The following is a 26,039-nucleotide window of genomic DNA, read 5'->3' on the forward strand; positions in this document are numbered from 1 at the left end:
TCACAGAAAGTCCCACTCTTCTACAATGACTCGCTTTTCACCATTTTAACAGAAACATGCCTTGGACACCAACTCTCACATTAATCTTACCTTCACACTCACAGCATACTTTATCAACCCCCTCCCTAATAAAAGTAATGATAATAATAAGAATAATATAATAATAATAGTAATAATAATAATAATAATAATAATAATAATAATAATAATAATAATAATAATAATAATAATAATAATATTTTCTTTCACAGGTGTCGACGTGAAAATGCCTTTAAAATTGCTACTTTACCTGATCACCACCATCCTACTGAGTCCAGGTGAGTCCTCATGTTATAATCATTACAACTATTATTGTTATTTTTATTATTATTATTATTATTATTATTATTATTATTATTATTATTATTATTATTATTATTATTATTATTATTTAATAATTATTATATTTATTATCCTCATCATGCTCTTATCAAATAAGTAAAATTTGCGGTTTTAGTTTAAACAGCAAGACTCTTCTTGCCGAATAAGGCAAGCGAAAATTTGTGTATGCAATAATATCGCAAAAATCGTTCTGAACCTAACGAAAAAACATATATTTCATTGTGTTTGTTTATTATAAAATTATTGTAAATTTATTATTACAACCCAGGAGTCCCGAAGGCCTGTTATCCTGGGTGTAAAGGGAGCAAAATAAACACAGCAGAAAAACTTTTGGCTTACATTATCCTTCACCAAGTAAGGACAGAATTATGTACACTATATACACTATGTACAACAATAGGTAAGCAAGGCAAAATAGAAGCCAGTAGAGAGTAGACTGTGCTTCGTCCAGCTCTAGAATGGGAATGACAAGGGCAGACAGGTGTGTTGTGCCCACAACACCTCTGCGATTGTCAAAACCATCTTCTCATTGGCTGGAACCTGGGTACTGATTAATCGATGGGGCCTCATCGTTAACCCTTAGTACCTGGTTCTCTGGTTAGGGGTGTGTACATGCGCCGAATGAAGGTTACGTACTCTTTGCATGCCACACTTATCTAAAATATATTTAGTTGGATTAGGCTAAATTAAATTGCGCTTGTTATAATAAGGTTAGGTAAGTTTTCTAAGGTTCTTTTGGTACAAAAATTATTAATTTTTACATAAACATAAATGAAAAATGTTTATCTTATATATATATATATATATATATATATATATATATATATATATATATATATATATATATATATATATATATATATATATATATATATGTTTCATTACAATTTTCTCAAACCTTCAAAATTATAATTACGTACGAGCGTAAATTTTGTATATTTTTATTTAGCTCCCAAAAAAGTATATTGTGCCTTGTTAAATTCTTCTGAATGTGTCATTGTGATTGGCAGTCAGTTTTCTCCCGTCCAAGCTCACTACTTAAAAATATTTCCAGCTACTGGATAAATAGATGATAGACCTTTTCAATAGAAGACAAATTTTATGCCAGCTGTTTTAAGAGATTTTTTTTTTAATAATAAAATTGTGGGCGCGATGGGTGGGTTATTTACATGGGGAATTTAACTTAGTTGAAAAACCCGGTGATTGTTGTGTTTGTGGTTATGATGAGGAGTTCATATTCTCTCTCTCTCTCTCTCTCTCTCTCTCTCTCTCTCTCTCTCTCTCTCTCTCTCTCTCTCTCTCTCTCTCTCTCTCTCTCTCTCTCTCTCTCTCTCTCTCTATGTCAAGAGTTGCAAAATGCAGTTTTGTCAGCGCTCAAAGAGTGTGTGTAGTGTAGTCTGGTAAAGAGACAGCTGTGACTGACCATTACCTCAGCTTGTGTGAAGTTACCGCTGCCACCACGAGCCTTGACAATGTTGCTCCAAACTTTTGTAAGATGACTAGAAACGCAGAGCTTTCGCAAAAGTTTGTGTGGAGGGGAGGGAGTGGGGTGGGGAGTGTACAGGGGGAGTGGGGAGGGGAGTGGGGAGGGGAGTTTAGAGGGGAGTTTAGGGGGAGTTGGGAGGGGAGTGGGGAGGGAAGTGTCGAGGGGAGTGAGGAGAGGAGTGGGGAGGGGAGTGGGGAGAGGAGTGGGGAGCGGAGTGGGGAGGAGAGTGGGGAGAGGAGTGGAGAGGGGAGTGGGAGAGTAGTGGTTGATGGAACTGTGGAGAACACCCTCCCCCGTTTTTTTTACGGTAATAGTACTGCATTGATTTCCACGATTTCCTCTCTGAATGTGAAATGGGCTCTCGCTCTCTCTCTCTCTCTCTCTCTCTCTCTCTCTCTCTCTCTCTCTCTCTCTCTCTCTCTCTCTCTCTCTCTCTCTCTCTCTCTCTCTCTCTCTCTCTCTCTCTCTCTCTCTCCCTCTCTCTCTCTCACGGAAGCCATCAAATCAGTCTCCAAACTCAAATTATTTGCACATCTCCCGGACGTATTGAATCATAAGTCTCCCCTAAAATTCCTGGAAATTCCTTTATTATAAGATATTTATTTGTCTGCACAAATAAAAAGAATAATTGTTATTGTTTTAACAAAGAATATATATATATATATACATATATATATATATATATATATATATATATATATATATATATATATATATATATATATATATTATATATATATATATATATATATATATACATATATATATATATACATATATATATATATATATATATATATATATATATATATATATATATATATATATATATATATATACTATATATATATATATATATATATATATAGAGAGAGAGAGAGAGAGAGAGAGAGAGAGAGAGAGAGAGAGAGAGAGAGAGAGAGAGAGAGAGAGAGAGAGAGATGAGTCATAGGGATGATAGGAAGTATTTTTCACTCACACCAGTGCTGTTTCTGGTATTTGTGAACGACATGACGGAAGGAATAGACTCTGAGGTGTCCCTGTTTGCAGATGACGTGAAGTTGATGAGAAGAATTCACTCGATCGAAGACCAGGCAGAACTACAAAGGGATCTGGACAGGCTGCAGACCTGGTCCAGCAATTGGCTCCTGGAGTTCAATCCCACCAAGTGCAAAGTCATGAAGATTGGGGAAGGGCAAAGAAGACCGCAGACGGAGTACAGTCTAGGGGGTCAGAGACTACAAACCTCACTCAAGGAAAAAGATCTTGGGGTGAGTATAACACCAGGCACATCTCCTGAAGCGCACATCAACCAAATAACTGCTGCAGCATATGGGCGCCTAGCAAACCTCAGAACAGCATTCCGACATCTTAATAAGGAATCATTCAGGACCCTGTACACCGTGTATGTTAGGCCCATATTGGAGTATGCGGCACCAGTTTGGAACCCACACCTAGCCAAGCACGTAAAGAAACTAGAGAAAGTGCAAAGGTTTGCAACAAGACTAGTCCCAGAGCTAAGAGGTATGTCCTACGAGGAGAGGTTAAGGGAAATCAACCTGACGACACTGGAGGACAGGAGAGATAGGGGGGACATGATAACGACATACAAAATACTGAGAGGAATTGACAAGGTGGACAAAGACAGAATGTTCCAGAGATTGGACACAGCAACAAGGGGACACAGTTGGAAGTTGAAGACGCAGATGAATCACAGGGATGTTAGGAAGTATTTCTTCAGCCACAGAGTAATCAGGAAGTGGAATAGTTTGGGAAGCGATGTAGTGGAGGCAGGATCCATACATAGCTTTAAGCAGAGGTATGATAAAGCTCACGGTTCAGGGAGAGTGACCTAGTAGCGATCAGTGAAGAAGCGGGGCCAGGAGCTCGGACTCGACCCCCGCAACCTCAACTAGGTGAGTACAATTAGGTGAGTACACACACACATACACACACACACACACAAACACACACACACACACACACACACACACACACACACACACACACACACACACACACACACACACACACACACACACACACACACACACACACACACACACACACACACACACACACACACACATTCAATACATGCCACACACACACACACACACACACACACACACACACACACACACACACCCCACAGAATCTCCCACCAAAAGACTCCAACCGCGACATTCCCAACGCAACTGAGCAACCTATACTACAACCCACTCACTGTTCCCTCTGCCACCAACCCCCATATCACAAACCTCACCCCAACAGCTGTCCCTTATGGGCATTCTGACCCCACCCCCATCATCACAAACCCCACCTACACCACAGCCCCATATAGGCCCCACCAAGGCTCTCGCTCCCCCAACCCCAATATTCTTGCATGACCACAATGATAGAAAAGAAACTGAAGGTTTGGTACACAAACACGGATGGAATAACGAATAAACATGAGGAGTGGAACGAAAGAATCAGTGAAAAATCCCCAGACATCATAGCAGTCACAGAAGCAAAACTTGCTGAGACAATAACAGACACAATCTTCCCAATGGGATATCAGATCCTGAGGAAAGATAGAAGGAGTAGAGGGGGAGGAGGGGTTGCACTGCTCATAAAACACCGATGGGGATTTGAGGAAATGGAAGGCATGGACATGATTGGAGAAAGAGACTACATTGTAGGTACAGTTCAGTCCGGAGAACAAAAAGTAGTCATTGGAGTGATGTATAACCCACCACAGAACTGCAAGAGGCCAAGAGAGGAGTACGAAGAAAACAACAGGGTGATGGTGGACACACTGGCTGAGGTGGCAAGAAGAGCTCACTCGAGCAGAGCCAAGTTACTGGTAATGGGCGATTTCAACCACAGGGAGATCGACTGGGAAAACCTGGAGCCACATGGGGGCCCCGAAACATGGAGAGCCAAGATGATGGATATGGTACTTGAAAACCTCATGCATCAACATGTCAGGGACACAACCAGAGAGAGAGGGGAGGATGAGCCAGCAAGACTGGATCTTGTGTTCACCCTGAGCAGTTCAGACATTGAGGACATCACTTATGAGAGGCCCCTTGGAGCTAGCGATCACGTGGTTCTGAGTTTTGATTATATAGTAGAGTTACAAGTGGAGAAGGTAACAGGAACTGAAGGGGACAGGCCAAAGTATAAAAGGGGGGACTACACAGGTATGAGAAACTTCCTGCAGGAGGTTCAGTGGGACAGAGAAATGATAGGAAAATCAGTAAATGAGATGATGGAATATGTGGCAACAAAGTGCAAGGAGGCAGAGGAAAGGTTTGTTCCCAAGGGAAACAGAAATAATAGGAAGACCAAAATGAGTCCTTGGTTTACCCGAAGGTGTAGGGAGGCAAAAACTAAGTGCAACAGAGAATAGAAAAGGTACAGGAGGCATAGGACCCAGGAAAACAAGGAGATTAGTAGAAGAGCCAGAAACGAGTATGCACAGATAAGGAGGGAGGCCCAGCGACAGTATGAAAACGACATAGCATCGAAAGTCAAATCTGACCCGAAACTGCTGTGTAGCCACATTAGGAGGAAGACAACAGTCAAGGACCAGGTGATAAGGCTGAGGAAAGAAGGTGGAGAACTCACAAGAAACGATCAAGAGGTATGTGAGGAGCTCAACACGAGATTTAAGGAAGTATTTACAGTAGAGACAGGAAGGACTCTGGGGGGACAGACCAGATGGGGACACCAGCAAGGAATACACCAACAAGTGTTGGACGACATACATACAGATGAGGAGGAGGTGAAGAAACTGCTAAGGGACATCGATACCTCAAAGGCAATGGGACCGGACAACATCTCCCTGTGGGTCCTTAGAGAGGGAGCATATATGTTGTGCATCCCACTTACCACAATCTTCAACATGTCCCTGGAAACTGGGCAACTACCTGAGGTATGGAAGACGGCAAATGTAGTTCCCATTTTTAAAAAAGGAGACAGAAAAGAGGCACTAAACTATAGACCTGTGTCATTGACGTGTATAGTATGCAAAGTTATGGAGACGATTATCAGGAGGAGAGTGGTGGAGCACCTGGAACGGAACAAGAGTATAAATGCCAACCAGCATGGATTCATGGAAAGCAAACCCTGAGTCACAAACCTTCTGGAGTTTTATGATAAAATAACAGAAGTAAGACACGAGAGAGAGGGGTGGGGTGATTGCATCTTCTTGGACTGCAAGAAGGCCTTTGACACAGTTTCTCACAAGAGATTAGTGCAGAAGCTAGAGCATCAGGCGCATATAACAGGAAAGGCACTGCAATGGATCAGAGAATACCTGACAGGGAGGCAACAACGAGTCATGGTACGTAATGATGTATCACAGTGGGCACCTGTGACGAGCGGGGTCCCACAGGGGTCGGTCCAAGGACCAGTGCTATTTTTGGTATATGTGAACGACATGATGGAAGGGTTAGACTCAGAAGTGTCCCTGTTTGCAGATGATGTGAAGTTAATGAGGAGAATTAAATCTGATGAGGACCAGGCAGGACTTCAAAGAGACCTGGACAGACTGGACACCTGGTCCAGCAAATGGCTTCTCGAATTTAATCCTGCCAAATGCAAAGTCATGAAGATAGGGGAAGGGCACAGAAGACCACAGACAGAGTATAGGCTAGGTGGCCAAAGACTGCAAACCTCACTCAAGGAGAAAGATCTTGGGGTGAGTATAACACCGAGCATGTCTCCGGAAGCACACATCAATCAGATAACTGCTGCAGCATATGGGCGCCTGGCAAACCTGAGAACAGCATTCCGATACCTTAGTAAGGAATCGTTCAAGACACTGTACACCGTGTATGTCAGGCCCATACTGGAGTATGCAGCAACTGTTTGGAACCCGCACTTGATAAAGCACGTCAAGAAACTAGAGAAAGTGCAAAGGTTTGCGACAAGGTTAGTTCCCGAGCTAAGGGGAATGTCCTATGAAGAAAGATTAAGGGAAATCGGCCTGACGACACTGGAGGACAGGAGGGTCAGGGGAGACATGATAACGACATACAAAATACTGCATGGAATAGACAAGGTGGACAAAGACAGGATGTTCCAGGGGGGAGGGGACACAGAAACAAGAGGCCACAATTGGAAGTTGAAGACACAAATGAGTCAGAGAGATATTAGGAAGTATTTCTTCAGTCATAGAGCTGTCAGGCAGTGGAATAGCCTAGAAAATGACGTAGTGGAGGCAGGAACCATACACAGTTTTAAGACAAGGTTTGATAAAGCTCATGGAGCGGGGAGAGAGAGGGCCCAGTAGCAACCGGTGAAGAGGAGGGGCCAGGAGCTATGAATCGACCCCTGCAACCACAAATAGGTGAGTACATCTCTCTCTCTCTCTCTCTCTCTCTCTCTTTCTCTTTCTCTCTCTCTATCTCTATCTCTATCTCTATCTATCTATCTATCTATCTATCTATCTATCTATCTATCTATCTATCTATCTATCTATCTATCTGTCTATCTATCTATCTATCTATCTCTTTCTATCCTTATAATAGATTTTCCTTGATGCTGGTGAAGGGCTTCTGATAATAATAATAATTCAAGACCCCCATCTCTTTACATTTGATATCATTATCAGTATTTTAAAGGAAAGCATTAAACCAGTAGGGAGAGAGAGAGATAGAGAGAGAGACAGAGAGAGACAGAGAGAGAGAGAGAGAGAGAGGGAGGGAGGGAGAGAGTATTTAGCCTCTTAGATGGATGGAGGACACAGAATGACCCTTGAACACAAAGGCTTCAACAGGTAAGAGAGAGGGAGGGAAGATAGGAGGGAGGGGGATAGGAGGGAGGGAGGGAGGGAGTATAAGTAGGGAGAGAGGGAGGATGGGGAGGGAGTGAGGGAGGATAGGAGGGAAGAGGGAGGGGAGGACAGAAGGGATGGAGGATAAGAGGGAGGGGGTAGGAGGGAGGGAGGGAGGGAGGATAAGAGGGAGGCGGGATAGGAGAGAGGGAGGATTAAAGGGAGGGGGATAAGAGGGAGGGATTAAAGGTGGGAGGGAGAGAGGGAGAGAGAAGACAGCAGGAAGTGTAAATCATTGATCATTAGACGTTTCGCTCACTTTGGTTGAAACATTACTAAAAAAAAAAAGAAAATTCTGTTCTTATTTAAAAAAAAATTCCTTCAACTCAAGAAAATTTCTTCACCAGATTTTTATTCTCTTAGATTTTGTTTTCATGTTTCACAATTACCACGAAAATTTTTTTCCTCTACCAATATTTTTTTCACATAATAATTCCCAATGACTTACATTTATTTTTTCATTATCATAAATAATTTTTTTAATGTTTAAAAATTTTCAGAACTTCCGATATTATTTGTCCTCTTCCTCGACCATAAATATATATATATATGTATATATATATATATATATATATATATATATATATATATATATATATATATATATATATATATATATATATATATATATATATATATATATATATATTATATATATATATATAGTATATATATATATATATATATATATATATATATATATATATATATATATATATATATATATATATATATATATATATATATATATATATATATATATATATATATATATATATATATATATATATATATATATATATATATATATATATATATATATATATATATATATATATTATATATATATATATATATATATATATATATATTATATATATTATATATATATAATATATATATATATATATATATATATATATATATATATTATATATATATATATATATATATATATATATATATATATATATATATATATATATATATATATATATATATATATATATGCAATAAGATCACAGTAAACAGGTGATTTCAGAATATGCAAAACAACCACTCTGAAAGAATTGAGAAATTCCAAGCGCTTTCGTGACTACTCAACTTTAAAATTTACAGAAAACCTACAAATAACTGTTCCTATGTCCACTATTATTCCTCGCATCAAGATAGAGTCAAACTGTCTGTTTTCTCATCAATGTTTTTGAGAGCTTTACGAATTTGTAGTCCTGAGTTCATAGATGAGGAAATATCCAAAATTTATGAAATAGGTAATGATTTAAAATACCCAAGAAATGTAATTGGTAAATCTTTTAAAGTTGCTAGAAATACTTTTTACAATCCAAAAAGGGACAACCAGCCTTATTCAACTAAAAATATGTTGGTTCTCCCTTACCATGAAAACTTGGTTGATATGCCTTCTCTTCTTAAGACTTTTAATATTAAAGTTGAATTCAAAAATCTTAATACAGTAAAAAAAACTTCTGATAAAGAATTCCCCCGAAAATGCTGATGGATGTGTCTATAAGATTTCTTGTAAAATTTGCGATAAAATTTATTACGGTCAAACTGGTAAAAATCTCGAACTAAGATTAAAACAACATAAATATAGCATTAGAACTGGACAAGATTCCAATGCTCTGTTTATTCATGTAAGAGATTTTAACCATCCAATTGATTTTCAAAAAGTTGAGAAAGTAGTATCAAGCAAGTCCATGGTCGACAGGAATATAATTGAATCTTGTTTCATAAAAAGCAGTTTTGACAATAATATGAATATTTCCTTTGGTTTATATAAATTAGATCCATTTATAATTAATAGAATTTGGGAAGAATTTAATAATACACTGGACAAATAATAATTTTTAAATTTTCTTGGGTAGAATAGTTTGTGGGTGAGTTGTGCAAAGGACCTATCCAAGTTTGGTCGGAGCCCCTCAGGTGTTTAACCGTTGTGGGATCTGATAGTGAGGTGTTGGCCAGACCCCTTATATAGCTTCCTTGGATGCTTTACTTTCATAGTTCATAATGTGAGTAGTCACGAAAGCGCTTGGAATTTCTCTATTCTTTCAGAGTGGTTGTTTTGCATATATATATATATATATATATATATATATATATATATATATATATATATATATATATATATATATATATATATATATATATATATATATATATATATATATATATATATATATATATATATATATATATGCTCTGTGACTTCAATGATGCATCATGGAAGAATTGATTACCTTTCTAACTGAAAAATAATAATATAACTCCCTAAGTTTTTAAGTAACTAGTTATAGAGTGAAGAATAAATAACTTCCCAGGTGAGTGTAACAAAGGTAATAATTTCACGGGAGTTATTCTCAACAGGAGCCTTAACTTTAGTGTTCGTGAATCCTCTTAATTCCCTGGGATTACGGATTACCTTGGAGGTGCGTTGTAGAGCGTGTGTCCAGACTGCTGTAGAGTCTGTGAAGTGTTGTAGATCGTGTGTCCAGACTGCTGTAGAGTCTGTGAAGTGTTGTAGATCGTGTGTCCAGACTGCTGTAGAGTCTGTGAAGTGTTGTATAGCGTGTGTCCAGACTGCTGTAGAGTCTGAGAAGTGTTGTATAGCGTGTGTCTAGACTGCTGTAGAGTCTGTGAAGTGTTGTAGATCGTGTGTCCAGACTGCTGTAGAGTCTGTGAAGTGTTGTAGATCGTGTGTCCAGACTGCTGTCGAGTCTGTGAAGTGTTGTAGCTGCTGTAGAGTCCAGACTTGCTGTAGAGTTGCTGTAGAGTCTGTGAGTAGCGTTGTCCAGACTGCTGTAGAGTCTGTGTGAGACTGCTGTAGACGTGTGTCCAGACTGTAGAGTCTGTGAAGTGTTGTATAGCGTGTGTCCAGACTGCTGTAGAGTCTGTGAAGTGTTGTATAGCGTGTGTCCAGACTGCTGTAGAGTCTGTGAAGTGTTGTATAGCGTGTGTCCAGACTGCTGTAGAGTCTGTGAAGTGTTGCATAGCGTGTGTCCAGACTGCTGTAGAGTCTGTGAAGTGTTGTAGAGCGTGTGTCCAGACTGCTGTAGAGTCTGTGAAGTGTTGTATAGCGTGTGTCCAGACTGCTGTAGAGTCTGTGAAGTGTTGTAGAGCGTGTGACCAGACTTGCTGTGAAGAGTCGTGTGAGACTGCTGTAGAGTCTGTGCTGTAGAGCGTGTGACGTGTGTCAGACTGCTGTAGAGTCTGTGAAGTGTTGCATAGAGCGCTGTCTGTGACCAGATGTGAGTGTGTGAAGTGTTGTATAGCTGTAGAGTTGTGAAGTGAAGTGTGTCCAGACTGCTGTAGAGTCTGTGATAGCGTGTGACCAGACTGCTGTAGAGTCTGTGAAGTGTTGTAGAGCTGTGAGTCTGTGAAGTGTTGCATAGCGTGTCCAGACTTGTAGAGTCTGTGAGTGTTGCATAGTGTGTCTGTAGAGTCTGTGAAGTGTTGTAGAGCGTGTGACCAGACTGCTGTAGAGTCTGTGAAGTGTTGTAGAGCGTGTGACCAGATTGCTGTAGAGTCTGTGAAGTGTTGCATAGCGTGTGTCCAGACTGCTGTAGAGTCAGTATGATGTTGTGGTTGTTGCTACAGGCTACAACAAACTCACTAAAATGCTGTACTTGTAATATTGTCATCTTACAACTCTCATTACAAGTTGTTGTTTTTTCTCCTGTACTTTCGCCTCTACCCTTTCGCGTCATGGAAAGTTGGCTCCAGTTCCTGGGATCATGAGCCCTCCATCAACCACCCCATAAAGAGGACAGAGAAAATCATTCACAACTTTTCCTCTCCTCACACATTCACTGCTCCACGTAAAAAAAATCTCACAACCAGAAAGCAAAGATTTTCACTGTTGTTTTATACACCGGATCATTCACTGTTTTACAAATAAAGTCAGAGGTTTTTTCAATGTCCGGGTTATTTATTTATTGAAATGGCGGGAGAGGGGTTTTTTGAGTGGTTCATTGTGTGGATTTTTGGAAAGTCATGTAGGGCGGGGCATTATTCCAGAGGGTAAACATATGCCCTCTGCCAATGTTTTTTTTTACTGTCTCCCCTACCAAGGTACTTCAGTGGTATTTTTGGTGGAAATTTTGGTGGTTGGAGTACCCAGCCTGGTTGTTAATTAGGTTTGAAGCTTATCTACTGCACGATGGTTGTTAAGGTAGTTAATCTTCTGAAAGTTTGTATCGAAGAGGGTTTAATACGTTAAATAAACATTGAACTCTCAGTGTATATACACTGTGAGATACACACTTGTCAGTGTATATACACTGTGAGATACACACTTGTCAGTGTATATACACTGTGAGATACACACTTGTCAGTGTATATACACTGTGAGATACACACTTGTCAGTGTATATACACAGTGAGATATACACTTATCGGTGTATATACACTGTGAGATTCACATTTATCAGTGTATATACACTGAAATACATACCTCTTAATGTATACATACACTGTCTTGCATGGTAGAATGGACTGCGAAATATTCGAGTATATACACGAATATCCGTGTATGAGCGAGCACTAGGCTATACAGGCATGTGTGGATCTTGGCATGTATGCATGTGCGTGTACATGGACTTGCGTGTGTACGACTTTAGTATCTCCCATGTAGGTAAATATTGAAGAGTGTGCATTCTCCAGCATGTGCGTTTAATACTGGTGTACACATGTCTCTAGAAACCTGTTGTTGCGTGTACACGTACGTGTATTTTCATTTATGTGCGGGTGTGAATGTACGTGTGCGTGTCGTTAATTGTCAATGTGTACATTTATATCAGTGATTGTCAGTGTAACGACCAGGATAACAGGAGAGTTAGGAGTGATACTGCAGTGAGACGGAGGGAGGGAGGGAAGGAGGGAGGGTGGTAGGGAGAGAGGGAGGGAGGGAGGGAAGGAGGGAGGGAGGGAAATAGGGAGGAGGAGGGAAGGAAGGAAAGAGAGATGGCTAACGAGAGAAAAAGAATGAACAAGAAAAAGACTAGAAGCAACAGCAACATCAATCACTCACAGCCACATCAACCACTCACAGCCACATCAACCACTCACAGCCACATCAACCATTCACAGCCACATCAACCACTCACAGCCACATCAACCACTCACAGTCACATCAACCACTCACAGCCACATCAACCATTCACAGCCACATCAACCACTCACAGCCACATCAACCACTCACAGCCACATCAACCATTCACAGCCACATCAACCACTCACAGCCACATCAACCACTCACAGCCACATCAACCACTCACAGCCACATCAACCATTCACAGCCACATCAACCACTCACAGCCACATCAACCACTCACAGCCACATCAACCACTCACAGCCACATCAACCATTCACAGCCACATCAACCACTCACAGCCACATCAACCACTCACAGCCACATCAACCACTCACAGCCACATCAACCACTCACAGCCACATCAACCATTCACAGCCACATCAACCACTCACAGCCACATCAACCATTCACAGCCACATCAACCACTCACAGCCACATCAACCACTCACAGCCACATCAACCATTCACAGCCACATCAACCACTCACAGCCACATCAACCACTCACAGTCACATCAACCACTTACAGTCACATCAACCACTCACAGCCACATCAACCACTCACAGCCACATCAACCACTCACAGCCACATCAACCACTGACAGTCACATCAACCACTCACAGTCACATCAACCACTCACAGCCACATCAACCACTCACAGTCACATCAACCACTCACAGTCACATCAACCACTCACAGCCACATCAACAACTCACAGCCGCATCAACCACTCACAGCCAAACCAAAAACAGGAACATCAACCACTCACAGCCAAATCAACCACTCACAGCCACAACAACCACTCACAGCCACATCAACCACTCACAGCCACATCAACCACGCACAGTCAAATCAAAAACTCACAGCCACATCAGCCACTCATAGCCACATCAACCACTCACAGCCACACCAAAAACAGGCACATCAACCACTCACAGCCAAATCAACCACTCACAGCCACAACAACCACTCACAGCCACATCAACCACTCACAGCCACATCAACCACGCACAGTCAAATCAAAAACTCACAGCCACATCAGCCACTCATAGCCACATCAACCACTCACAGCCACATCAACCACTCACAGCCGCATCAATCACTAACAGCCACATCAACCACTCACAGGCACATCAACCACTCACAATCACATCAACCACTCACAACCACAACAACCACTCACAGCCACATCAACCACTCGCAGCCTCATCAACCACTCACAGCCACATCAACCACTCACAGCCACATCAACCACGCACAGCCACATCAACCACCCACAGCCACATCAACCACTCACAGTGACATCAACCACTCACAGCCACATTAACCACTCACAGCCACATCAATCACTCACAGCCACATCAGATACTTACAGCCACATCAACCACTCACAGCCACATCAACCACTCACAGCCACATCAACCACTCACAGCCACATCAACCACTCACAGTCACATCAACCACTCACAGCCACATTAACCACTCACAGCCACATTAACCACTCACAGCCACATTAACCACTCACAGCCACATCAATCACTCACAGCCACATCAGATACAGCCACATCAACCACTCACAGCCAAATTAACCACTCACAGCCACATCAATCACTCACAGCCACATCAACCACTCAGAGCCACATCAACCACTCACAGTCACATCAACCACTCACAGACACATCAACCACTCACAACGACATCAACCACTCAGAGCCACATCTACCACTCACAGTCACATCAACCATTCACAGCCACGTCAACCACTCACAGCCACATCAACCACTCACAGCCACATCAACCACTCACAGCCACATCAACCACTCACAGCCACATCAACCACTCACAGCCACATCAACCACTCACAGTCACATCAACCACTCAGAGCCTCATCAACCACTCACAGTCACATCAAACACTCGCAGTCACATCAACCACTCACAGTCACATCAACCACTCACAGCCTCATCAACCACTCACAGTCACATCAACCACTTACAGTCACATCAACCACTCACAGCCACATCAACCACTCACAGCCACATCAACCACTCACAGCCACATCAGCCACTCACAGTCACATCAACCACTCACAGTCACATCAACCACTCACAGCCTCATCAACCACTCACAGCCACATCACCCACTCGCAGCCACATCAATCACTCACAGCCACATCAGATACTTACAGCCACATCAACCACTCACAGTCACATCAACCACTCACAGCCACATCAACCACTCACAGCCACATCAACCACTCACAGCTACGTCAACCACTCACAGCCACATCAACTACTCACAGTCACATCAACCACTCACAGCCACATTAACCACTCACAGCCACATCAATCACTCACAGCCACATCAACCACTCACAGCCATATCAGCCACTCACAGCCACATCAATCACTTTCAGCCACATCAGATACAGCCACATCCACTCACAGCCACATTAACCACTCACAGCCACATCAACTACTCACAGCCACATCAACCACTCACAGCCACATCAACCACTCACAGTCACATCAAACACTCACAGTCACATCAACCACTCACAGCCACATCAACCACTCACAGCCACATCAACCACTCACAGCCACATCAAACACTCACAGCCACATCAACCACTCACAGCCACATCAACCACTCACAGCCTCATCAACCACTCACAGCCACATCATCCACTCACAGTCACATCAACCAATTACAGCCACATCAACCACTCACAGCCACATCAACCACTCACAGCCACATCAACCACTCACAGCCACATCAACCACTCACAGTCACATCAACCACTCACAGCCACATCAACCACTCACAGCCACATCAACCACTCACAGCCACATCAACCAGTCACAGCCACATCAACCACTCACAGCCACATCAACCACTTACAGCCACATCAACCAATCACAGCCACATCAACCACTCACAGCCACATCAACCACTCACAGCTACATCAACCATTCACAGCCACATCAACCACTCACAGCCACATCAACCACTCACAGCCTCATCAACCACTCACAGCCACATCATCCACCCACAGCCACATCAACCACTCACAGCCACACCAACTACTCACAGCCACATTAACCACTCACAGCCACATCAATCACTCACAGTCACATCAACCACTCACAGCCACATCAACCACTCAGAAGACATCAACCACTCACAGCCACATCAACCACTCTCTGCCTCATGAACCACTCAGAAGACATCAACCACTCACAGCCACATCAACCACTCACAGCCACATCAATCACTCAGAAGACATCAACCACTCACAGCCACATCAACCACTCTCTGCCTCATGAACCACTCAGAAGACATCAACCACTCACAGCCACATCAACCACTCACAGCCACATCAACCACTCACAGCCACATCAACCTCTCACAGCCACATCAACCACTCACAGACACATCAACAACTCACAGCCAAATCAACCACTCACAGCCACATCAACCACTCAGAAGACATCAACCACTCACAGCCACATCAACCACTCAGAAGACATCAACCACTCACAGCCACATCAACCACTCACAGCCACATCAACCACTCAGAAGACATCAACCACTCACAGCCACATCAACCACATCAACTACTCAGAAGACATCAACCACTCACAGCCACATCAACCACTCACAGCCACATCAACCACTCACAGCCACATCAACCACTAACAGTCACATCAAACACTCACAGCCACATTAACCACTCACAGCCACATCAACCACTCATAGTCACATGAACCACTCACAGCCACATCAACCACTCACAGTCACATCAAACACTCACAGCCACATTAACCACTCACAGCCACATCAATCACTCGCAGCCACATCAACCACTCACAGCCACATCAATCACTCAGAAGACATCAACCACTCACAGCCACATCAACCACTCACAGCCACATCAACCACTCACAGCCACATCAACCACTCAAAGCCACATCAACCACTCACAGCCACATCAACCACTCACAGCCACATCAACCACTCATAGTCACATCAACCACTCACAGCCACATCAACCACTCACAGCCACATCAACCACTCACAGCCACATCAACCACTCACAGCCACATCAACTACAACAACTTCCCCTTAAATATCTTTATTACAATGCTTTAAAAATAAGATAATTGTGATAATTATTTAATTAAGAGAGCTCAGTGTGTGGGGGAGGGGGGAGAGTGGGAGGGGAGGGGGAGAGTGGGAGGGGAGGGGGGAGAGTGGGAGTGGAGGGGGAGAGTGGGAGGGGAGGGGGGAGAGAGTGGGAGGGGAGGGGGAGAGTGGGAGGGGAGGGGGAGAGTGGGAGGGGAGGGGGAGAGTGGGAGGGGAGGGGGAGAGTGGGAGGGGAGGGTGAGAGAGTGGGAGGGGAGGGGGGGGGAGAGTGGGAGGGGAGGGGGAGAGTGGGAGGGGAGGGGGGAGAGTGGGAGGGGAGGGGGAGAGTGGGAGGGGAGGGGGAGAGTGGGAGGGGAGGGGGAGAGTGGGAGGGGAGGGGGAGAGTGGGAGGGGAGGGGGGAGAGTGGGAGGGGAGGGGGGAGAGTGGGAGGGGAGGGGGGAGAGTGGGAGGGGAGGGGGAGAGTGGGAGGGGAGGGGGGAGAGTGGGAGGGGAAGGGGGAGAGTGGGAGGGGAGGGGGAGAGTGGGAGGGGAGGGGGAGAGTGGGAGGGGAGGGGGAGAGTGGGAGGGGAGGGGGAGAGTGGGAGGGGAGGGGGAGAGTGGGAGGGGAGGGGGAGAGTGGGAGGGGAGGGGGGAGAGTGGGAGGGGAGGGGGGAGAGTGGGAGGGGAGGGGGAGAGTGGGAGGGGAGGGGGAGAGTGGGAGGGGAGGGGGGAGAGTGGGAGGGGAGGGGGGAGAGTGGGAGGGGAGGGGGAGAGTGGGAGGGGAGGGGGAGAGTGGGAGGGGAGGGGGAGAGTGGGAGGGGAGGGGGAAGTGAATGAAGTGGAAGGAGGGAGGATAGTGGAGAGGTGAGTGGGGTTAGGAAATTTGAAGAGAGGGAGGAGAGGTATGGAAGGCATTGCCCAGGAACAAGTTTTTTTTTCACTGGAACGATGAAGGAAACTGGGAAGGTTTCACTGGAACTATGAAGGAAACTGGGAAGGTTTCACTGGAACTATGAAGGAAGCTGGGAAGGTTTTACTGGAACGATGAAGGAAGCTGGGAAGGTTTTACTGGAACGATGAAGGAAACTGGGAAGGCTTCACTGGAACTATGAAGGAAGCTTGGAAGGTTTCACTGGAACGACGAAGGAAGCTGGGAAGGTTTCACTGCAACGATGAAGGAAACTGGGAAGGTTTCACTGGAACGATGAAGGAAACTGGGAAGGTTTTACTGGAACGATGAAGGAAGCTGCGAAGGTTTCGCTGGAACGATGAAGGAAGCTGCGAAGGTTTTACTGGAACGATGAAGGAAGCTGGGAAGGTTTTACTGGAACGATGAAGGAAGCTGCGAAGGTTTTACTGGAACGACGAAGGAAGCTGCGAAGGTTTTACTGGAACGATGAAGGAAGCTGCGAAGGTTTTACTGGAACGACGAAGGAAGCTGCGAAGGTTTTACTGGAACGATGAAGGAAGCTGGGAAGGTTTCGCTGGAACGATGAAGGAAGCTGCGAAGGTTTTACTGCAACGATGAAGGAAGCTGGGAAGGTTTCACTGGAACTATGAAGGAAATTGGGAAGGTTTCACTGGAACGATGAAGGAAGCTTGGAAGGTTTCACTGGAACGACGAAGGAAGCTGGGAAGGTTTCACTGGAACTATGAAGGAAATTGGGAAGGTTTCACTGGAACGATGAAGGAAGCTTGGAAGGTTTCACTGGAACGATGAAGGAAACTGGGAAGGTTTCACTGGAACGATGAAGGAAACTGGGAAGGTTTCACTGGAACGATGAAGGAAACTGGGAAGGTTTCACTGGAACGATGAAGGAAACTGGGAAGGTTTCACTGGAACGATGAAGGAAACTGGGAAGGTTTCACTGGAACGATGAAGGAAACTGGGAAGGTTTCACTGGAACGATGAAGGAAACTGGGAAGGTTTCACTGGAACGATGAAGGAAACTGGGAAGGTTTCACTGGAACGATGAAGGAAACTGGGAAGGTTTCACTGGAACGATGAAGGAAACTGGGAAGGTTTCACTGGAACGATGAAGGAAGCTGGGAAGGTTTCACTGGAACGATGAAGGAAACTGGGAAGGTTTCACTGGAACGATGAAGGAAGCTGGGAAGGTTTCACTGGAACGATGAAGGAAACTGGGAAGGTTTCACTGGAACGATGAAGGAAACTGGGAAGGTTTCACTGGAACGATGAAGGAAGCTGGGAAGGTTTCACTGGAACGATGAAGGAAGCTGGGAAGGTTTCATTGGGATAATGAAGGAAGCTGAGAGACTTCACTAAGACAATGAAGTCACCTAGAAAGATGGAGACAATGGAGGAAACCAGAGAGGAAGCCTTCAGTGGGTCAAGGAATGGAGCTAAGAAAATGTATGTTAAAGAAGAGAACAGGAAAATACATCTCATCAGGGAATGTAACACCAGCGACGCCTTCCATAACCTTTGGAATGTAACACCAGCGACGCCTTCCATAACCTTTGGAATGTAACACCAGCGACGCCATCCATAACCTTTGGAATGTAACACCAGCGACGCCTTCCATAACCTTTGGAATGTAACACCAGCGACGCCATCCATAACATTTGGAATGTAACACCAGCGACGCCTTCCATAACCTTTGGAATGTAACACCAGCGACGCCTTCCATAACCTTTGGAATGTAACACCAGCGACGCCTTCCATAACCTTTGGAATGTAACACCAGCGACGCCATCCATAACCTTTGGAATGTAACACCAGCGACGCCTTCCATAACCTTTGGAATGTAACACCAGCGACGCCTTCCATAACCTTTGGAATGTAACACCAGCGACGCCTTCCATAACCTTTGGAATGTAACACCAGCGACGCCTTCCATAACCTTTGGAATGTAACACCAGCGACGCCTTCCATAACCTTTGGAATGTAACACCAGCGACGCCATCCATAACCTTTGGAATGTAACACCAGCGACGCCTTCCATAACCTTTGGAATGTAACACCAGCGACGCCTTCCATAACCTTTGGAATGTAACACCAGCGACGCCATCCATAACCTTTGGAATGTAACACCAGCGACGCCATCCATAACCTTTGGAATGTAACACCAGCGACGCCATCCATAACCTTTGGAATGTAACACCAGCGACGCCATCCATAACCTTTGGAATGTAACACCAGCGACGCCATCCATAACCTTTGGAATGTAACACCAGCGACACCATCCATAACCTTTGGAATGTAACACCAGCGACGCCATCCATAACCTTTGGAATGTAACACCAGCGACGCCATCCATAACCTTTGGAATGTAACACCAGCGACGCCATCCATAACCTTTGGAATGTAACACCAGCGACGCCATCCATAACCTTTGGAATGTAACACCAGCGACGCCATCCATAACCTTTGGAATGTAACACCAGCGACGCCATCCATAACCTTTGGAATGTAACACCAGCGACGCCATCCATAACCTTTGGAATGTAACACCAGCGACGCCATCCATAACCTTTGGAATGTAACACCAGCGACGCCATCCATAACCTTTGGAATGTAACACCAGCGACGCCATCCATAACCTTTGGAATGTAACACCAGCGACGCCATCCATAACCTTTGGAATGTAACACCAGCGACGCCATCCATAACCTTTGGAATGTAACACCAGCGACGCCATCCATAACCTTTGGAATGTAACACCAGCGACGCCATCCATAACCTTTGGAATGTAACACCAGCGACGCCATCCATAACCTTTGGAATGTAACACCAGCGACGCCATCCATAACCTTTGGAATGTAACACCAGCGACGCCATCCATAACCTTTGGAATGTAACACCAGCGACGCCATCCATAACCTTTGGAATGTAACACCAGCGACGCCATCCATAACCTTTGGAAACTCGTCTATGTGAAACCATTGAAGTTAATGATGGCTGAAGACACGACTGTTGAGATTATAAATTTTCTTTACCGAATTGACGGACAAAAGTTTTAGATCCATCCCGAGGAACACAATGAAAGGCAGCAGTGAAGTCAAGAATGTTCTTGTGGTAGGTGATTTTCGGACTGCATTTATGAATTCATGAGGCGTTTTGTGTCAAGGATGGGAGGAGGAGGAGGAGGATGAGGAGGAGGTTGAGGACTAGGAACAGGAGGAGGATGAGGAGGAGCAGGAGTAGGAACAGGAGGAGGAGGAGGAGGAGTAGGAGGAGGAGGCCAAAGGTGTGTTTTCCTAGGGATGGAATTAAAGATCAAGCTAGCAGATTATGAAATCTCATGACAACCTAACCAACGATATTATTTGCCTCAGCTGTGCACTGGAGGATATGATGTTTGGAAACATGGAAGAGATTTCGTGAGTCACCACGCGAACAATGAGAGATATAGAATTATGAAGAATGGAAGAATGTTTGTCACATGTGGCATTTCCTGAGAGAGGAGTGATGGCAATGAATAATTGTCCAGAACAAATGGTGTTAACTGCAGACTGGACAAACACTGTAAGCATATTGCAGTGACATTCATTTAAAACTCTGACTACTTCTACGGCAGGAGTGAGATGTATGCCAGGGATGAGCTTATTTGTATTCCAAATATGTCTAAATTCACATCTTTATCACAGAGGAGCGAACTAAGACCATAGATTGTTGTGGTAGCTCAGCTGGGTCAGTGTTCTACCGTGGACTGCAGTCTCGTTGAGTTTGTCTCGTCTGTAAGAGGTTAGATATTTATGCTGCTGTTATATATCAGTTTAAACATAGAAGTATAGACAGAAATAAATACTTCATATGTCCAACCAATTACCTTAACCTCTCCTTCCATTCTATATTCTACCTCGGTCTCTCTCCTCTCTTTCTCCATTAGTCCTTTTCCATTTCTCTTCTCCTCCCCTCCTCTATACTTCCTATTCATTTTCTAATCCTCATACTCTTCTTCCATCTTCCTCTTTCCCCTCCGCTCGTCTTTTCTCGTCCATTCCTTACTCCATTTCTTCCTATCCACCACTCCTCCCTCTTACCTCTCCCCCTCAACTCCAGCAATCAGCTCCTCCTACTCCCAACGTACACAGGAGGGAGTGGGCATATTACACGCTATATCCTGCACCTATGTACTAAGCAAACCAATCCGTGAGGCAATCAGGCTACATTTTCTTGACGTTTTCCGCCTCAGGAACCACCACGTCCCCAAACGAGACGACCCAGAAGTGGGCAGAAATAAACCTCATTTCATGGACACCGGTTCGAACTGCTGGAGTCCCAGGGACGGGTCTTTGATGCAAGGTGCTCCTTGCTGTGAGCTGCTAGGGTCCCAGGGACGGGTGTTGGATGCGCTGTCCCTTGCTGTGAGTTGCTAGGGTCCCAGGGACGGGTCTTTGATCCACTGTTCCTTGCTATGAGCTCCTAGGGTCCCAGGAACAGGTCTTTGATGCACTGTTCCTTGCTATAAGCTGCTAGGGCCACAGGGACTGGTATTTGATATAGTCTTTCTTGCAGTGAGTTGGTTTCCAAGTGTGTCGAAGGACTGGGTATGATTTCAAGAGCTCTGGAATGTACTGGGATATATGTGCTAGGGTGTACTGGAGTGTAGTGTGGATATACTGGAGTGTAGTGAGGTATATTGGAGGCATGAGGGATCCCATTTAAGATCCCATATGGGGGTCCCACTTCTAGTCTAAATATAAGGGATATTTAGGGATTTGTTTTGTGTTGTGCAGTAGAAACAACAGTAACAGCAGCAACAACATTCACAGCAGCGCAGCAACAGAAGGAATCAAATGCCAAAGAAGAAACAGTGTGGGAAGGTAACAGAAAATTATAGTGAAGACAAGAGCAAAAGAGAAAGAGAAACTGAAGATGGAGGAGGAAGAAGACGAGGAAGATTAAGAGGGCAAGAAAGAGAAGAAGGAAACGAAGAAGAAAGAGCTGAAGGAAGAGAAGAAATAGAAAGGAGTAGGAATGCGTGTTTGTATTCTCAAGTGTAGGGAAAGTGAGAAAGGGAGAAAAAGAGAGAGAGAGAGAAAGAGAGAGAGAGAAAGAGAGAAAGAGAGAGAGAGAGAGTCTTCACGACTGTGGTAAATAATTCTTAGCTGATGCGACTTTCAGTCTTCCGGCGTCCTTCCATTACCGGCACTGCTGGGAGGACGGAGAGAGAAAGAGAGAGAGAGAGAGAGAGAGAGAGAGAGAGAGAGAGAGAGAGAGAGAGAGAGAGAGAGAGAGTATGCTCCATTTTCTTGGATCGCCTATCCTCCGTCTCATCTGTGTATTCTTGACAGAACAGAAAACAGAGCAAGATGCCTCATCTCTCGCCTGGACCCGTCCTGGATAGATCTGTCATTTCAGTAGAGCCTTCAACACCGGAGGGATGTGGGCGGCCTTACTGTTATATAAGTGAGAAGTGAGCTTTTACACCACAAGACGGGCAGCAAGCAGCAACTACACTCTGACTGTAACCTTCTCCAGAACATCACTACATCTGAAATCATTTATTCCCTGGATGTTTCGTGTCTGGAACATGTTCGTATAGCATGACAACATCAACGAAATACAGTCAGTTGACCAAATGAAATCGTTGGCTCACAGATGGCTCCAACTTCATCCTGTTTCATATCTGTATGTCTCAGAACAATAAAAAGGTTTTAAAATGATCTCATATATTTAACAGCTCATAGCTTGTAAATAGAGTTAGGAACCTTAACCTAACAAAAAAAAGAGAGAGAGAGAGAGAGAGAGAAGAAATACAGGAGGAAGGGAGAGCCAGGAAGGGAGAGAGGGAAGAAATGAAGGAAGAGAGAGCATAAACATGGTAGGGAGGGAGAGAGCAATGTAGAATTGGAGGAGAGACAATTAGAGATGGATAGAAAAATAGATTTAGAGAGGAATGGGTGTTGACAAGAAGGGAATGGTAAAGGAATAGTGAGGGGGGTACGGAATGGTAGGGAAAAAGTAGGGAATGGTGTAGGAATAGGGAAGGAAGGAATGAAAAACAAAGCAGAGGAAGAGATAATAGAATGGTTGAGAAATAGGGTGTAGGAGAAACGAATGGGGAAGGAAGGGGAGGAAAGAAGGAAGGAAGGAAGAAGAATAGGGGGTAATATGATCCTCGTTGCCCCCTTTTAATACCTCTTGTCCGCCTCCCCCCATGAATCATGGGTACACCCATCATCTAATTTAGAAATTTACCTCCCCATTCATTAATGGGTTCTACCTCGTGAGTCGTCTAATATAATTTACCTCCCCATTCATTAATGGGTCCTACCTCGTGAGTCGTCTAATGTAATTTACCTCCCCATTCATTAATGGGTCCTACCTCGTGAGTCGTCTAATGTAATTTACCTCCCCATTCATCAATGGGTCCTACCTCGTGGGTCGTCCAGTATAATTTACCTCCCCATTCATCAATGGGTCCTACCTCGTGGCTCGTCCAGTATAATTTACCTCCCCATTCATCAATGGGTCCTACCTCGTGGGTCGTCCAATATAATTTACCTCCCCATTCATCAATGGGTCCTACTTCGTGGGTCGTCCAGTATAATTTACCTCCCCATTCATCAATAGGTCCTACCTCGTGAGTCGTCCAATATAATTTACCTCCAAATTCATCAATGGGTCCTACCTCGTGGGTCGTCCAGTATAATTTACCTCCCCATTCATCAATGGGTCCTACCTCGTGGGTCGTCCAGTATAATTTACCTCCCCATTCATCAATGGGTCCTACCTCGTGGCTCGTCCAGTATAATTTACCTCCCCATTCATCAATAGGTCCTACCTCGTGAGTCGTCCAATATAATTTACCTCCCCATTCATCAATGGGTCCTACCTCGTGGGTCGTCCAATATAATTTACCTCCCCATTCATCAATGGGTCCTACCTCGTGGGTCGTCCAATATAATTTACCTCCCCATTCATCAATGAGTCCTTCCTCGTGGGTCGTCCAATATAATTTACCTCCCCATTCATCAATGAGTCCTTCCTCGTGGGTCGTCCAATATAATTTACCTCCCCATTCATCAATGAGTCCTACCTCGTGGGTCGTCCAATATAATTTACCTCCCCATTCATCAATGGGTCCTACCTCGTGAGTCGTCCAATATAATTTACCTCCCCATTCATCAATGAGTCCTACCTCGTGGGTCGTCCAGTATAATTTACCTCCCCATTCATCAATGGGTCCTACCTCGTGGGTCGTCCAATATAATTTACCTCCCCATTCATCAATGAGTCCTACCTCGTGGGTCGTCCAATATAATTTACCTCCCCATTCATCAATGGGTCCTACCTCGTGGGTCGTCCAATATAATTTACCTCCCCATTCATCAATGAGTCCTACCTCGTGGGTCGTCCAATATAATTTACCTCCCCATTCATCAATGGGTCCTACCTCGTGGGTCGTCCAATATAATTTACCTCCCCATTCATCAATGAGTCCTACCTCGTGGGTCGTCCAATATAATTTACCTCCCCATTCATCAATGGGTCCTACCTCGTGGGTCGTCCAATATAATTTACCTCCCCATTCATCAATGAGTCCTACCTCGTGGGTCGTCCAATATAATTTACCTCCCCATTCATCAATGGGTCCTACCTCGTGGGTCGTCCAATAAAATTCTCTTCAATGAAAATATTCCATTGATTTTTTTCCTTAATTTTTTAGTTATCTTTAATGATATCGTGTCAGATTATTTAGTACTTTGAATTATCTTTAAGATAACGTGTTATATTGCTTATTATTTTGAGTTATCTTTAAGATAACGTGTTATTTTGCTTATTATTTTGAGCAATCTTTAAGATAACGTGTTATTTTGTTTATTATTTTGAGATATCTTTAAGATAACGTGTTATATTGCTTAATATTATGCGTTATCTTTGTGATATTGTTATATTATTTAGTTATCTCTGTAATAACTTTTCAAATAGTTATTCTTAACGATATCGTCTTACCTTCGTCTTCTTGCCACATTTACACAAGGGTGTTACAAGGTTACACAAGGGTGTTACAAGGTTACACAAGAGTGTTACAAGGTTACACAAGGGTGTTACAAGGTTACACAAGAGTGTTACAAGGTTACACAAGGTTGTTACAAGGTTACACAAGGGTGTTACAAGGTTACACAAGGGTGTTAC

General features: G+C 43.9%; 1 protein-coding gene across 1 annotated transcript in view; it reads left to right on the forward strand.

Annotated features, from left to right (window-relative positions):
• Window positions 1–255: 255 nt before the first annotated feature.
• LOC128698839 (cell adhesion molecule 2) overlaps window positions 256–26,039 on the forward strand; it is a 46,434-nt gene continuing 20,650 nt past the window's right edge. Inside the window, exon 1 of the mRNA XM_070097666.1 lies at window positions 256–317. Coding sequence (XP_069953767.1) covers window positions 266–317 — 52 coding nt within the window. The 5' untranslated portion in view covers window positions 256–265. The remainder of the gene's footprint in view (window positions 318–26,039) is intronic.

This window comes from Cherax quadricarinatus, chromosome 59 (assembly GCF_038502225.1).
Source record: "Cherax quadricarinatus isolate ZL_2023a chromosome 59, ASM3850222v1, whole genome shotgun sequence".
Taxonomy (NCBI): Eukaryota; Metazoa; Arthropoda; class Malacostraca; order Decapoda; family Parastacidae; genus Cherax; species Cherax quadricarinatus.